Here is a 17144-nt window from a genome sequence, read left to right as displayed (position 1 = left end):
TCTAAAAGAGAAGGCAAGATACAGCATAAAAAAGGAGCGAGATTAAAAAGGCATGGAAGAGTAGGCATGCAGATATTCAATATGATGACATTTACATCATGGATAAGTGCATTTTTATGAGCACATCTATAAGGTAAAGCATGATAAGGAGTGATAGATGGGCGAATTATACTGTAATAATAATTGAGTGATAGTGCAAAAGCGTAGCCTGCAGCCATAGTTGATGGTTTGTGGCTTGTATATTATTTTGCTGTTATCTTCTGGTCTTGTGTTGAGCATAGAGTCTTTCCAGCTACCGCATAGAACTTCCCAATTTGTGCAAGCTCCATCGGCACTGTGGTGGCGTAGATAAACATTAGAGCCTCCTTGCATGATCTTACTCTGTTTTGGATGAACATAGCCCATAGATATAGGCGCCTCGGGCTTATCAAGACTGGAGAGCAGAAGATGACATGCTCTGCAGATTCTGTGTGATATTGGCACAAGCAACATCCACTGCTTCCTGATTTCCCTTTACGACCTTTAAGGAATTCATGATTTTTATATATATATATATATATATATATATATATATATATATATATATATATATATATATATATATATATATATATATATATATATATATATATATATATATATATATATATAATGAATTCCTTTAAGGAAATGGACTGCTTTTCTTATCTTTTCTTATCTTTTAAGTTTTTTTTTGTTTAAAGTAAATGTTTGAGAGTGTGCTGGTAGTAGTCCCCTGGGTCACTGCATAGCCCCCCTGAAACTTTTACCTCAATTCACAAAGGGAAAAAACTCCAGGGCACCCTTTTGTGAATACGCTACCATCCCAACTTGAGAATCGGTAACTTAAGAATGGATTTCGACTAGATTTACAGTTGCAAACCATTGATATATCTGATATCAAACCGACAACTTGGAAGGGTCTCCCACAACATGCTGCTTCCGGATTGCAACTGAGTAGTCAGTTGTAAACCCATTTCAGGAGCTGGTACAATTTTACAACTCCTAATTCCTTGGTAAATCTGAAATAAAATTTTTGCGGTCACAGACACAAAATCTGAGTGTACGTAACTGCACAGATGTTTCCTACATCTGCCCCTGATTTATTTGACTCTAGTTTGCAAAGGGATTGAAATTGCACATTGTGTGATAATGATCATACCCTCACAGTGTTTCCCTTGATACTTTCCGGGGAGATAAAACCTGACACAATTTTGCCAGAGGAAAAAAAGACTGAAGAAAGACTAAAATGTGAAATCCAGTGTCCCAAAAACCGACTGTGCATATCATGCCTCATTGCCCTATTGAAAACTCAGAATAGGAGTTATTTACCACACACTGTAAATGTGTCACCCTGGGGTAATTATATCTACCACATGTGGTAAATACCCTAACATTTTCCATCCAAATTTAAAATAGGTTCTATATAATGAGGACCTATGGAATGAAGACACCAGATTTCTACCCATCAGGCCACATATCATAAAGTTTTGTAACCTGTCACAAATGGAGCACATGACTCTTCAGATTGTTTACTGCTATGGAAAACCAAATTGTATTCTGCTTTGCAAATGTCATAGATGGGACATAGTTTTAGTAAAAGTAGCTCGGTTGGTTTCTGATTGTGTACGCAGAAAGTTGCTTCACCGATCTTCTAAAATAATCTACATTGTCAAAGTGGCCTCTCATGTAGGACTGTTTCCCCCACGGGTTGTCTCCTCGAAGTCTCTAATTCTGGCCGCCATTTCCACCAATGAGAACCAGTTCTTACATTTCCTTCTCAATTCCGGGGTGTGGAGATGTAGCAGCAAAGATCAACCAGTGGTACTTCAAAAATGTTGATGGCACAGCTCTTGGGATGGAGTTTTCCATGGTATGCAGTTCCTCTTAGAACATTTTCCATTAGATTCAACAATATGCAGCTTTTTGAATTCTATGTGCGAGAAATCTCCAGCAGCCTATTTTATGCCTCTACCGACGCTTTCCAGGAGGTGGCCTGTTAGCATCAACTCGGTTCATGCGTGCTTTCCTTCATTGTGAACAAGAAAGACTTCTGTGTCGACATTATTTATTTAATCTTATAGGGACAGATGTATCATGTATTTTACCAGCCGAAAACTGCCCGATTAACAGAATTGGGCCTTTTGGGACCGGTAAAATGCATTTTGGTATGTATGAATTCCCATTTTCTATTCGATAATGTTACGGATCACAATTTTGAATTGTAAATACATACCTACTCACTATTGGAAAGGGCCATGTTTAGAGCGGCCCTTCCTAATACTGAATCGCAGCAGAATGCAAGAATGTTTTGCGACCGAAAGGCGGTCGCAAAACATTTGCATTTAACCACCTACTTCAAGTAGGTGGTTACCCATTCCCAAATGGGAAGGGTTCCCCAAGGGACCCCACTTCGCCTTTTGGAATGCTAGCGAAAACGTTTTTTCAGAGCAGGCAGAGGTCCCACGGACCACTGCCTGCTCTTAAAACATTAAAAGAAAACTTTCAATTTTTCTTTTTTTTAAACTCAACCCGATTTCCTATAAGGAAAACGGGCTGCATTTAACAAAAATAATTATTGCCTTATTTAAAAGCAAGCATGGACATGGTGGTTTGCGGACCCCAGCAGGCCCCCATCGCAGTGATTTTAGCGATTCCCAATGGGTCGCAAATTGCAACCTATCTTATTATTATTCAAGAGGTAGGTCGATTTGCGACCCACTGGGAATCGCTTAATGAAACTCATGGAGTTTCATACAGTAGGAATAGTGACTACTTCATTGCGATTCGCAGAAAATCACAATTAGGTAATCGCTATGTCCACTATTGATACATGTAGCCCTTAGCCTCAGCAACACTTGGTGGCTGATACGTGTGCACACTCTTTCTTTCTAGACACCAACGGGCAGATGTACAAAGTTTTTTTGCGGTCGATAATGGCGTGATTCGCAGAATCAGGCCGTTTGCGACAGCAAAAAAGCTTTTCCAATGTACAAACCCCTATTTTGAGAAAATGGGTTTGCAGGTCGGTATTAGGAAGGGGCGTGTCAACTGCGTCCCTTCCTAATAGTGAGTCCCAAAGGTATGTAGAAATGTTTGCAACCAAATAACGGTTGCAAAACATTCACAATTTACCATTAGATTCAATCTGATGGTAATCCATTTGCAAATGGGACCCCTTCCCCTTTGAAAATGGTGGTGAAAATTTTTTTTAAGAGAGGCAGTGGTCCTATGGACCTTTGCCTGCCCTTAAAAAAGAAAAGAAAACGTTTCATTTTTTCTTTTAAACGCATCCCATTTGCCTTTTAGGAAAATGGGCTGCCTTAGAAAAAAACATGTTGCTTTATTTGAAAAAGCAAACAGAGACATGGTGGTCTGCTGTCCCCAGCAGGCCACCATCCCTGTGTTATTGCACAATCCCAATGGGTTGCACATTACCTCCTGCCTTATGAATATCGATGAGACAGGTCATTTGTGAACCCATTGGGAATCGCTAATGTGTCCACTTCATTTTGAGAGTCTCTAATTGCGACTAGCAACAAATTGCAAATACTTGCAAAATGAAATCTTCATACAACTGGCCCCTTCAATCTGTATAATACATTGTGCTATTCACGGCAGAGATGTACTCAATAGTGCCTGGCACTTCACAGGGTCCCCATCCTACCCTTGAGCCCCATCGTGTGCGGTGAACGCCACAGCAAAGTTTCACCTACCTGCATAGGTCAGCAGACTGCCACAGCAGAAGCTCAGAAGCAAGGCCCAAAGCATGGTGAAGCTGCACTTTCACGAGGGCCTTCGAGCAGATGGAGTCCCCCAAGGAGCTCCGTTACCTGTTGGGCAGTACTGCTGCTGCCACCTGAAGCTATCGGTTCCAACCCAACCCTTTATAAGCTGAGGCGAGCTGGACCCACCCCCTATCCGTAGGAGCCCAGAAAGCGCCAGTCTTGGCAGACTGACCAAACAGGATCTGCACTTTATCAGACTCAGCACACCTGAGAAAGAAACGTACGCACCAGAGGAAAATCTGCTATCACAAATCCTTTCCCAAAGCAGGATGCTTTTTGAAATAGAGTAGGCACGTTTGTTGCACACTCTGTTTAGTCATTTCTCCGCTCCCACGAATAAAAAGCCCACATACTAGTAAATGAAAAGGGGGTCATGACGTTTTTCCTTTCCTCTTTTATTTGGGGGATGTGCTCCTTCTTTGTTGGTATCCAGTACAGTGAGGAAAATTGACCTGCAGTACGTTCATTTAATTTCAATACTATTTAACTAATGCGTTAATGTTAGATTTCCTGTTTTGATATATAATAATGGTATCTTTAATACATATTCTATATTAAATAATGTATTGATTTAATATAATTATAGTTGTCTTAATTTAAATAAAAATTCTACATTCATGACATATCAATAATACTATACACGAATTAAAAAAGTTAAAAAAAAATATATAAACATTTTATAAACCCTAAAAAGATATATGACTGAACCCCACATTGTGTTGTAACACACCCGGTTACAATGTGGCCATTACAATGTGAATTAATTAATTAATTGTGGGTTTCTAACGCGCTAGAATCGACTCCCGAAGGAGTATCTCTGCGCAATAGACCGCTAGGGTACCCGTCCTGGCTTTCCCTGTGAGATGGTCCCTACTGGGTATCTCCAAGGTGAAGCCAGGCATCCCTGGCGTATGGGGGGGGGGGCAATTGTGGAGATGAGGCAAGCTAATGCCCAGAGTTGCCGAGTGTGATTCCTGGTTAGAGTAGGCACCGAGGTGAGAATTATCGAGTCCACGACCCTGCCGCGTCGGGAATGGAACCCTGGTCCCGGGCCGTCCTCTGCTCCCGGGTCTGCCGCCTCTAACCAGTGAGCCACACCACTCCACGCATACCCTTTGCCACTTTACAACGATAAGCGTTTGCCATAGATGCCTTTACAACGCATAGGTGGAGAAGTGTGGCTCACTGGTTATAGGAGGCAGACCTGGAAGCAGAGGTCAGCCCGTGACCAGGGTTCAATTCCCGGCTCGGCGGGGTCTTGAGTCCTAAAATGCCCATGGACATGACATGACAATTCTCGCTCCGGTGCCTACTTGATTCACGGGTTCACACTCTGCGACTCTGGGCAATAGCTTGCTTAATCTCCACAAACGCCCCTCGCGGCGGGATGCCTGGCTTTCACCTTGCGGATACCCTGCTGGGGTTATCTCACAGGGGAATACCAGGACAGGTTCCCTAAGCAAGCGCTTAGAAACCGCTCGGTGATTTGCGCTATATAAATTCCTGTACATTTACATTTACATATGCCTTTGCCACATATGCCTTTACTGCGAATTTCGTTGTAAAAGCAGGAATGGTAAAGGCATATGCGTTGTAAAGGTTTTACATGCAATTATAAGGATTTTATAGGTAAGTCTAAACTCTTTATAAATAAATTGAAAAGGATTGAGGGCCATATTGTGAAGGCCGGTGATAAAATTATCACTACTTTAGCGGCAGGAAACTGCTGCTAAAGCGGCGATAATGGGCTTGATAATTCGTCCTTGTGAATTCCCATAGAAGCCCAGGTTCCTCGAGTGAACCTGCCCTTCTGTAGGAATTCACAAGGGCATATTATCAAGCCCATTATCGCCGCTTTAGCTGCAGTTTCACCGGCGATAATTTGATCGCTGGCCTTGATAATATGGCCCTATATTTTCCTGAAAAATGCTTATGTTTTTTGATAAAAGCAAGCATGGTAAAGGCATATGCGTGCTAAAAATAAGCATTGTCAAAGCCAACAGGTCTCGGCAATGCGAAAGCTATTGGCTTTGTCAGTGTCAATGTCTTTTATCTATGTTGTGTTCCTCATGACTGAAAGTCAGGTACAGTAAGAAAGCCAATAGCTCTCGTATTGCTTAGACCTGTGGGCTTTGTCAATACTTGTTTTTTATTATTGGTAGTAGGAAGGGCAAGGGCAGGACGCAACACAGAGGGAGCGCGTGTAGCTGGGGGCAAGACGGAAAATGGAAGGTGGCAATGCCCTGAGAAGCAGTGTCGTTTCTACGTACACTTGACCCTTCAAGCCAGCCTTGCCTCGAGGAGGCTGGCTTTGCAAAGGTGTTCTACACACATTAATTCCATAATTTACTTTAGAGATATATTTGAACATGTATTTTTTAAATGCACAGATCAATTATTTCGTACATACCGTCAAAATGTAATTCATCTATTCAAGAAGTAATCCATTAATTTGTGTATTCGTGCAATCATTTAGTCACATGTGCATCAGGTCATCGATCTATTTATGAAGTCAATAATTCATTGGTCCTGCATGGGGTGCATTTTTTCAAGCATGGCTTTGATTATGTTCTCTGTTATTCATTCTATCACCCATGCATTTCTTTTTCCTTGCATTCAATACTTCTCTTGTTCAGTCATGAACTCAACAATCCATTCATGCATTCATTTTTCCAAACTTTAGTTTATGTGCGCGTTTAATCGTTCATTTTAATATCGATGCACGCTTTCATGTATACAGTTAATGATTCACGTATTCATTCACGATCCAATCATTCATCCATTCAATCATTCATCAATGCATTTATTTACTCATGCGTTAAACCCTCTATTCATTTATCGATACACACGTTCATTTACCCATTGCTTTATTTGTTAATGTATTCCTAGGTAGACGAATTGTGTTCTCTTCTGTTAGCAGTGGCGCAGTGTGTCCCATGATGACTTGTGCGCCTCATGAACTGGGAAGGCCGGGTGTGTGGTTGTGGGTTTGCCTGCTGTGCCTCATACACCGTGTCTGCCGCCAGTGGGCAGCAGAGCTCGCCTCAAGCTCTATGTACACTTCAATGCTAGACAAGGTGGTTGAGAGTGACAGAGTTTTATTAGTGCCGGCTATGGCGAGGAAAACTCGGAACGTGAGCCAGGGCAGATGGAGTCAGCTCCAACGTGTGAGGGAAGCCGCTTCCTGCACTAAGAGAAGGAAGAAGGCTACTTGGATTGTCAGGGTGCAGCTATGTTTATAAGGATGAGGTAGAAGGAGGGTGTCTGAACTCTTGGGGAGAAGAAGGGACCTGAGTCTATATGTTCAGAGGTGTTCAGCAGAAGGGGTCGTTATTGCCAGGTGTTCAGCGGGGTGCATGCGTTCCTGTCCATTTCTTCTGCTGGAGGCTGGCTGTGTTCGAAGTGAGGGACCTTATGTTTATGTTTTTTTTCCTGTGGTTTGGAGTCCATGCAGTAATGGAAAATAGACCCTTGTGGGTGACCTTCATATTGTTTGTTGGACAGTTCCAAAATCGCCGTGTGTGTTTGTATGTGTTTGTGCGTGCTTGGGCAGTTTTCCCATTTATGTAGCTGTGTTTTTGAAGGAGTGGACAAACGGTGTCGGGGCGGTGGACTGGCGCAACTAGGATGGTATGGGCCCTAATGCAAACACAGAAACAGCCAAAAGTACTCTGCTATAGGGCCCAGTCCACACAACAATTTATCCTGCTGCTACTGCACCTGCTGTACTCTGTACTGATCGCGTCTCGCCTGATGTGGCTGCTCCTTCCCATGCTGCCCAGCGGCCCTGCCTCACTGCTGGTTTATTTCATTGCTCAAAAAGACGCGTTTCGGCTTATGCCGTGCTCAACGCGTCGCTTTGAGTCTGCCATTAAAGACTTTATGCAGCACGTCGAGGTGTCCGTGTCTTTCCTGTAATAAACAGTGATTTGTGGAAAGAATAACTGGGATCTCCGGTATCTCGACTCGGACCGCCCGTGACAGCCTTATACATTCCTGACCGGGAGTTGTGGAACATATGGTATATATACCAGGGCCGGCCCTAGAACTTCTGGGGCCCCAGGCGAGAGGGAAGATGTTAATTTGCATGTAACATCACAAGAAGTGACATCAAGAAAGAGACATCGCAGGACTATTGATCTTAATTGGCATCACTGAAGAGACCTGGATATCAGTAACATGGAATAAATATACAATTGAAATAAGTCCATATATTTTAAGACTGTATTAAATGGATTACATTTGTCAAATTGGATGTAAAAGCTAGGTGCATGTCTCAAAAAGATGGATATGTTTTACTTCATGTTACCAGATTCCATGATTGTTTCCAGATGAGTGCATGATAAAAATTCCATTTCTGTCTCATTAAGGGAAGAGATCTTGTTGAGGTAATGAGGGGCGGCAGCCTTCAAAATATAAAATTAAACATGACAAAAACCCTCACACTATGGATATAATTGCACATTTTAAAAGGCTCCATTATCTTTCCATGCCATTATTGTGCCACCTTAGTATGACATTAATACTTAGTACGTTGTTTTAAAGTAAATCCTCTCACTGATATTCCATACGCACATGCTAAGACTCGTATGACAGTCTTTTTTGTGTGTGGGCTCTTTGCTCGCCAGAATTACGTTAAGTGCAAAAAGACAACACATATCACAAAAATACAAGACACCATTGCAAACAAATAAAGATTGTACATACATTTAAAAAAAATACCTAGAACCACCGATACCACTACTAAATCATCCATTGACTTGAAGGTATGCTGCAGATTTAAGGGGTTTTCAAATCAATGTTTTTTATGTAGTGTTGGAACTGTAGGAAGTGGTAGAGGCCAGCTTTAGTACTGTAGGAGCCCTGTGCGACAATGTTTGTTGGTGCCCCCAATGACACCCTCTGCCACAGATTCCCTCAACAATGCCCCTCAAGTCTCCATACCACATTCTCGCTCACATGCATTTAATTTGATCTACAACGCCACTGATACCAGTGTAGGGTGTCAGACCACTTTCCATCACACACATTACACAGAGACAATCAATCATACGTGTGTAAAACACTGTATAAGAAATGTTAGATAAGACAAAGGACTACAAGGTGTTGGAGTCACATGACAATCATACTAGTATGCAGTATAATTTAATAGTGATTGGTCTGGAGAAATACAAAGTATGAATTTAGAACGTAATATCATGGTTGGGGGTTCTCTTTAATAACCAGAATTGATTTCTATTCAAATGGACTCTTTTTGCAACATTGGGATAATTAAAGACCGGGGCAATAACCATAATGTTCTAATTTATACCTTGCAGTTTGCATGCATCTCTAAGATGACAGTTAATAGCTCACTGTTCTATGTTAAGATTTTTGACTTATAAACTGCAAGTAACAAAAGGATCTCACTGACAAAAGCAGTAACCCACTGACCTATTTACATTATGTACCCTTTATGATCTGATTGGCACATGTTCTATGCAGCAAGCACATTAACCTCCTGCGATTACTTTTCAGGAGTCAAACCTTCCACTTTACAAAACTACATCTCTCTCTAAGAAGAACATTAATCAATGGAGTTATCATGACATTTTTATTGTTGCCGAAAATTGCTGGAGGCCAGGAAGAAGGCAGCAAATGCTTTTAAAAACATAATATACTTGCAAACATGACGCCCCCAACCCAAAGTCATCGGTCAGTGCGATTGCACCGGTTGCACTGCCCTAGAGCCAGCCCTCCTCAAGGGTCCTGTGACATCAGTGGCAGGGGCACTGCTGCTCTAAGGTGTACTGTTTCATGCCTGCAAGACTGGAGATAAACTTCAGTATGGATTGTGGTGGACAGGCCTTTAAGGTTAACCCACACTTGCCACCGCTATGGTCCACCTGCTGGTTCTAAGACATCCGGGCTTCTGTAGTCTAGCAGGACCTTCTAAGGCCTAGCACAGGAATGTGCTCCCTCAAGAGAGTGGTCTGGCAGACTGGTCATGACGGCGGAACCTGGTTCCCCAGTCCCATATTTGTCAGCTCTGACCATAGTGCCACATTCTTTCCCCCTGAACACCATACTGTCCCATTGAGAGAAACTCACACCGCCTTCAACTACAACCCAATTGTGCCTCGCTATAAACACCTGGATCTGACACACTTCAAAATTATGATTAATTAAGAGTAATATGCTGCCTAAAAAAAAAAAGTAACAACATCCTGGAAAAAGCAAACACTCATAGGGATTGCAAGATTAAGTAACACATGTGAAATGTAGGAAGGAACAACATAGTTACCTTAACGCTTTTGCACTTATTATTCAGAAATCAGTGAGTGCTCTAGCCTGAAAAGTTAAGGACATGACTATAAGGCCCAGAAGGGACCCATTTCAATGTTCATTACTTATATCCTTACAAATCATAAGCAGTATGGTTTAAAAATACCACATCCATGAACATAGAGCCGTGATACGCATTTTATTTTCCAATCAACCAGGTATTGCTGTACCTCCAGGAATGGTGCACTTCCCAACCCTGGGAAAACAATGTTGTTCAAAGAAGAGAAAATAAAAGTAGAGCATCACTTGGCAAGCTTTGTAAAGTAGTGCTAATGTGTTTTGGGTGTGAATAAAAGCAATCTGGCCACTTTGCGACCCACTCTGTCTTGCTTTAGTTATTTTTCCCATCAGAATTCTACCGCCTATTTACTCTATTGGTGCTTATAACCGTATACATCTGTTTGTTGTTCATTGCTGTTGCAGGACACATATTTTACACCATCCCGAAGCTGCACTTTGCAATAGAAAAATTTCCCAAAAAAGACATTTCCAGCAAAGTGTTTTTCTTTTTTGGGCAATTTAAAGGAGGAACAAAGAAATGAAAGGAGAGGAAAGAGCGAGTAATGGCTACAAGGCTCAGTGAAAGGGGCCCCCACAGCTAGACCTTACAGCTGGCTCCAGTGCTTCGCGGCCTAGGAAAGGGGGGGCCCCCATCCCCTGGGCCTTGAAGCAGTATGAGGTATTTTGCACAACACTGCCCTAGCACAGGCAGTTCGACATACAATTTAAATGCGCATTCACATCAAAGCAATCTTTGCTATGTGTGATGCAAAGATTACAAAAGCCAGTTGATCTGGCTGTTGCCTCCTCCCCTCACCCACCTCTCCTTACCTGTGTCCAGCTGATCCTGGAAACAAAGGGGCCTTCTGTCACCTAGCAACAAAATGCTGAAAGAGCGCCTAGAATGGCTGGTACTTAACAGAGGCGCTGCTTTGCCCCTGACACTGAGCCAACATAATTGCCGTCCCAGCTGGTGTATCAGCCCCATTCTGTTTGCTCTTGCCCTCACCCCTGCACTCCTAGGAATGCCACCATGCTTGGGCTAACTGTGAAAGTGTGGCCTTTCACCATGAAGTGGGCCTCCTGTTTCTCAGCTGAGCACGAGGCCTTGGGCAACTGCCCACACTGCCCATGCCTAGCGCCGGCCCTGTATATTACCAACAGGATCGCTCGCTTTGCTTCAAAAACAGCAACCAGAGCACACTACAGAGTGGTAGGACTTCATTTATTGAAAACCTTTGCATGACACGTTTCAGCTTGGATGCCTGTAACGACCTGATTCTCGAACCAGATGGGATCAGCTCCTGAGAGCCCCTCCAACCCAGTCGGAACGTAATCACCTCCCTCCTTAGAACGTATTTACAATAGGTATATGTATATGTATGTACATCTCGTACCTAAGGATGGGGAAAATAGCAATACACATGCATAGGTTTTCTACAATATCCCATTCATACCAGCTAGTCTCACGGCCACTTAGACCTAGACTAATCTACCCTGGGGCAGTTCTAATTATGTACCATTACACACTGATCACCATCAGTGCTCACTCGACACGCAATCCGGCGTGCCATACACACTGAGCTGCAGCCCCAGTGCTCTCTCTGTCTATCTGGTCCACAATCCGGCGGACCTACACACTGGTTTCCCTCCCAGTGCTCGCTTACTTACAACCCGATCCGCAATCCGGCGGATCTACACACCAGTCTCCCACCTGGTGTTCTCATTAACGCCGCTTACCAACGACGATCACTCTCCTATGAATACCTTTGGAAGGAATCTCTCATTGGCTACTCGGGATGATACTACAATAACATGAATTAGCACAGCTTGCCAAATTGAATTATGTACCTTCTGCTCTCAGCATCAAATGGTCCCTCTCTCCCTCATTATTCAGTCACCTCTTACCTGACCGGGATTTACATCCGTTCATGAAAACGATGTCTGACTAGAAGACCAGGTTACCCTTATTGAACAAGAATACAAGGCACATGTTGGTTCACTAAGAACTGGGGTATTTTATTACAATGATTATAAACACAGCACTATACTATAACATATATCCTGCAAAGAAAAGTGAAAGGTTAGAATGTGCACATGATAGGACAGAGATCACCTTGTGAGCACGAAGTCGGGGTTCAACAAGCATCTAGGTTCCCTTCTCGTCTGTGCCTTGGCTCGTCTCGGAATCACACCTCAGCAGTCACGAGTACACGTATGCACCGCTATGCTCTGTCGTCTCACCTTTCCTCCAAGTCACTGGAACCTTCCTCTTTATTAGCTGCTGTCTCTCTCTGTCTCTACTCGCTCTGCGCTACTTCTCCTTCTCCTTCAATCTTTCTCAGAGCGTATCAGCTTCATGATCTTTCTCGGACTTCAAAATGGCGACTGTCTGGCTGGAAATAATTAATGGCATTGATGCTAACGGCTAGCTGCCGCCTACAGACTGACTGACTCACTGCCTAACACTTTCGCTAATATGGAAGCTTGTCCTTTCATGGAAAGTTACGGCCAGTAACCTGCCGCCCACCAAATTCTTGTACCTCCCCGTACCAAGGACACGTTCCCAGCCGGCCGGCCTGATGTTGTGTCTTCGGAGTGGAGAAAAATACAGTCTTTCGATAAGGGCCAGCCTGAGCTGGTTCTCTCCAAGCGAACAACACTTCGAAACTAAAACATTACACTTGGCCTAGAAGCATCTCAAGCTGCCGGGGCAGAAAGCAAGATGGAGTCTCTCCCGTTTGAGGCCTACAAGGCCCGAAATAAGCATAACTCCATAGAAGGTATACTAACACTCTTGAAAAAGGACGGATTATCACTAATACTAATGAATCTATACCCTAGCTTCAGTTTATAAGCCCTGATCTAAGGAAAAGGGTACGAAAATGCATTACTGTGCCTTATGAATAGGCCCTGTTTATAGTTCTAATCCCTGCACTAGAAAAGTAATAGGCTGGAGTCACCTTCAATCATTCTCCCTCAAAGGAGGGCCGAAAAAGTCGGTCAGAACACTTCACCCTTGACTCCAGTCTATTAATCATACTCTATATGGAACTAACATCTGTGGAAGAATAATAGGAAACAAAACTAAGTGATCTATTCTTCTTGCCAAATCTACAGTATTGGAGTAGAGAAGGAATGCACTGAATAAAGCAGCAAATAGCTACTAAAATACAAATAGAAATCATAATACCCCCTAATATCTGTCGTAGGGAATGTAAGTCAGGTAACCAATTGAAGAGCCAGTCAAACCAGCCCTGATCAATATGTTTTCTAACCTCTGCAGTCAAGTCATGGAGTTTGTCAATATGGGCCTGGATCGATTTGGTGTGGTCGGATAAATTGAAGCAGCAAAGACCCTCAAAGTCAGAACAGTCGTGACCATGCTTTAACAGGAGATAGTCGATAGCTGCACGGTTCTGCAGAATTGCTCTGCGTTCACCCTGGGCATCTAATAACATGTCAGATAAAATGGTAGAGGTTTGGTTAATCGATTTTACCATCCAACAGGCCATTTTTCCAATGGACTTCGCGTTGTCAACAGCCAATGCTGGGACACCAATAATTGAGATAGCTAAACTAAGGTATTCAGATTTGGAATAGAGATGTAAGGAAGAATCACAGTCCTCATGTAACATCATAGAATCACGGGCTAGACGGGAATAGGTATTGGGATGTGAGGAAAACATTAATAAACTCAGTCTAGTGATGGCACACGGGCCTCCGGAAATATTTGCAGGAATATAGGGCCAAGAGGAGTTGCCGCAGGAGAAGAGCCAACCAGAAGGTAACAACATTGTACGGTAATGGCTAGGAGCAACTACTATACTTTTACAGGTCATGTTATTTTTAACAGAAACACAAGATTTTGGGAGTCTTCGTAAGCACAGCAAGCGTTCATGAGCCGAAAAAGAAGTGGCGGCTCTCAATTTTAACTTTACACATTCAGTAATTGCCTTAGGATCACAAGTCAAAAAAAAGCACAAATCACCCTGCGTGATATTATATGTGGTGATCTGAGAATGAATTGGGGGAATGGACTCTGAAAGAATAGTACATAAGGGACAAAATTCATGGGCCGCGAAATCGCCCAGAATAACGTTGGGTCGGGCATTTGATATATTGAAAATATGTTTTAAAGTCTCCAATGAGGCAGGGACAGCAACCAAACAGGTCGCTAAAATGTCAGTTACTGAACGCATGGGTGTCAGGCAAAAATGCGGAGAATTAGTAACTCGTTTGGCCAGGGTTGTCCAAAAGTTTGATGATGAATCCCACGCAGCGAAGGAACGCGGTACTCTGGTTCTCAAATCAACCAAAGTCTGTGGGTTCTCTCCTCCCCGACGTAGCAGACCAAAAGGAGTCCAACGCCGGCACATCCTGCAGCAGCAGTCCAGAGAATGATCTGAAAGAAAATCAAATACAGGCATTATTCATTCTCGTAAATAACATTTGTCAGCCGGGACAGCTTCCCAGCTATCTTTCCCTGGTCTCATCACCAAAATGGTGTTGTCATGACCGGTTGCAATAATTTCAGCTTGTTCAGGGGGATGTTTAGGCGATTGCACCCATATTCTCACTCCAGGATTGTCAGAGGAACCAAATCCTTTTTGGCCTCGCACAGTTAGTAAAGTTGGGGCAGTGCCTTTCTGAATCTCACCACTGAAAACAGGCATGATTAGCAATTGAGCAACTCGGTCAGTCTTTTGAATCGATAAATCAACCTCACTGCTATTCAGCAGGAGGACCTTAATCTCTCCCTGATAATCACTGTCAATCACTCCTCCGAGTACTTGAACACCTTTTAAGGCAAGGCCCGATCTAGGGGCAATCAAACCAAAACTTCCAGCTGGTATACAGACACCAACGCCGGTCTCGACAATGATTCGGTCTTTACTCTTAAGTACAGTGTCATTCATGGCATGCAGGTCCAAGCCTGCGGAACCTGGGGTTGCTCTGCATGGAGCCAAAGCTCCGGGGGAAATTTCCCAGTACATTACAGTATTGCCAATGGTGTTGGGTTTCGCGTCAACATTTGGGGGAAACAAACGCATCAAAGGAGATTCAGCATGTAACAAGGGACGATTATTCAGAATTAACAATGCTTGAAATAAATAATCCCGCCAATTTTTATATTTGTCATCCGTTAACTTTCGCAACTGTTCTTTAAGCAAACCATTCATTCGCTCAATAAGGCCTGATGCCTGTGGATAATAAGGAATATGAAACACCCATTCTATATTGTTTTCCGCACAAAATTCCTGTACCAATCTGCCACGAAAGTGGGATGCGTTGTCAGATTGAATTTGAAATGGAATACCATAATATAATATGATTAATTCCAATGTTTTAATGGTATTTACTTGGGTAGCTTGTTTGCAGGGAAAGGCCACCAAAAGGCCACTGTAAGTGTCGACAATTGTACAAACATATTGACAATTCTTGCTCATAGGGAGCGGGCCAATATAATCAATCTGCCAAATTTGAGCGGGCAATTTTCCTCGATGTAAATGACCTTTAACAATTCGTGGTACTTTTCGTTGTCTGGAATGTTGACAGTTGGGACAATGCAGAATAGCATCTTTAATGTAATTTAAAGGAATATAAATTCCTCGATCGGCGGCCCACCTGCTAGTGGCTCTCTCTCCAAAATGTCCTGCTTTCTGGTGGGCCCATTTCGCCAATCCCACCAAATCAGAATCTTGCATGTCCACCACTGCCTCAGCAATTTTAGATTTCTCATCTGCAATGTTATGAAAGAATGTGTCAAGGGAGTCTATCGGGGTATGAGCATCCACATGAAAGATTGTCACAGTACTCTGTGGGAGCATTTCCCAAATTTCTTGCCATAATTCTTTTCCCCACAATTCTTTTGAATGCAATTCCCAATTATGAGAATGCCAAGTTGGTAACCATACCGCCAGTCCATTAGCTGTGGACCAGGAATCAGTGAAAATATGACATGTGCCAGGTAGTTCCTGTTTCAAAACTTGGTAAACTGCATATAATTCAGCATATTAACTACTCTTTCCTTCACCAGTTGTACTCAGCAATTTCTGTGTGATAGGATTATAGGACACTGCCTTCCAATGCTGTTTATCTCCAATGAACCTCGCTGAACCATCCGTAAACCACACAGGTTTTCTGTCCTCCGCGGAGAAATCATCAAATGGCTTACCCCACTTGACAGGAGATTCCTGTACTACAGGTACGGAGCAGTCACTCCCAGTCTCATTCGATGGCGCCTGCACCACTTGCTCATGTAATGCTGCCACACCTTTAGGACCCACACGTGCCCTGTCCTGAATGTACCATTTCCATTTAATCACACTCGCCTCTAGAGCATGTCCAATTCGATGAGTTTTTGGCGAACTCAAAACCCACTGCATGATAGGAATTTCAGGTCTCAAAATCACATCATGACCTAAAGTCAATTGCTCGGTATCCACCAGAGCCCAATAACACGCAAGCAACATTTTCTCAAAAGGTGTATAACGCTCACCAGCCTCAGGTAATTTTTTAGTCCAAAAACCTAACAGCACTTTTTGTCTGCCTTGCTTTTGCCACAGACTCCAATTTGCATACAGACCTTGTACGGACACATTCAAATCCACATCACCCTCGCCCACAGGCCACAGATCCAAGGCGTACTGAATCGCTTCTTTTGCCAAATTAAATGCATTCTGTTGTGGTTCACCCCATTCAAACGCATGCTTTTTGCGAGTGTCTCGATATAAAGGAGCCAATATCTGACTCAAATGGGGAATATGTTGACGCCAAAAACCAAACAAGCCAATGAAGCTCTGAGCTTCTTTTCTATTCCTCGGAACTGCAAAATCTAAAATTTTTCGTTTAGCCTGCGGGATCACCTCTCTGTGACCTTCATGCCAATTGATGCCTAAAAACTTAACATTTTGGGATGGACCTTGTAACTTATCAGGATTAATTTCCCAACCTTTTTCACGTAAGCAGTCAAGGGTTTGATCTAATTGAGTCTGAACTTGATCTTGTGTT

The 17144-nt window shown here is 43.0% G+C and overlaps 1 protein-coding gene across 1 annotated transcript in view; it reads right to left on the bottom strand.

The window, feature by feature from the left end:
• Positions 1 to 3881, bottom strand: part of LOC147664105 (mucin-6-like) — a 30043-nt gene extending 26162 nt beyond the window's left edge. The window contains exon 1 of the mRNA XM_086949984.1: positions 3735 to 3881. Within this exon, the coding sequence (XP_086806110.1) occupies positions 3735 to 3789 (55 nt within the window). The 5' untranslated portion in view covers positions 3790 to 3881. The remainder of the gene's footprint in view (positions 1 to 3734) is intronic.
• Positions 3882 to 17144: the final 13263 nt, after the last annotated feature.

Source organism: Lissotriton vulgaris, unplaced genomic scaffold, assembly GCF_964263255.1.
Source record: "Lissotriton vulgaris unplaced genomic scaffold, aLisVul1.2 SCAFFOLD_1015, whole genome shotgun sequence".
NCBI lineage: Eukaryota > Metazoa > Chordata > Amphibia > Caudata > Salamandridae > Lissotriton > Lissotriton vulgaris.
The sequence above is the reverse complement of the archived record's forward strand: the minus strand, read 5'-3'. Positions and strand labels throughout refer to the sequence as shown.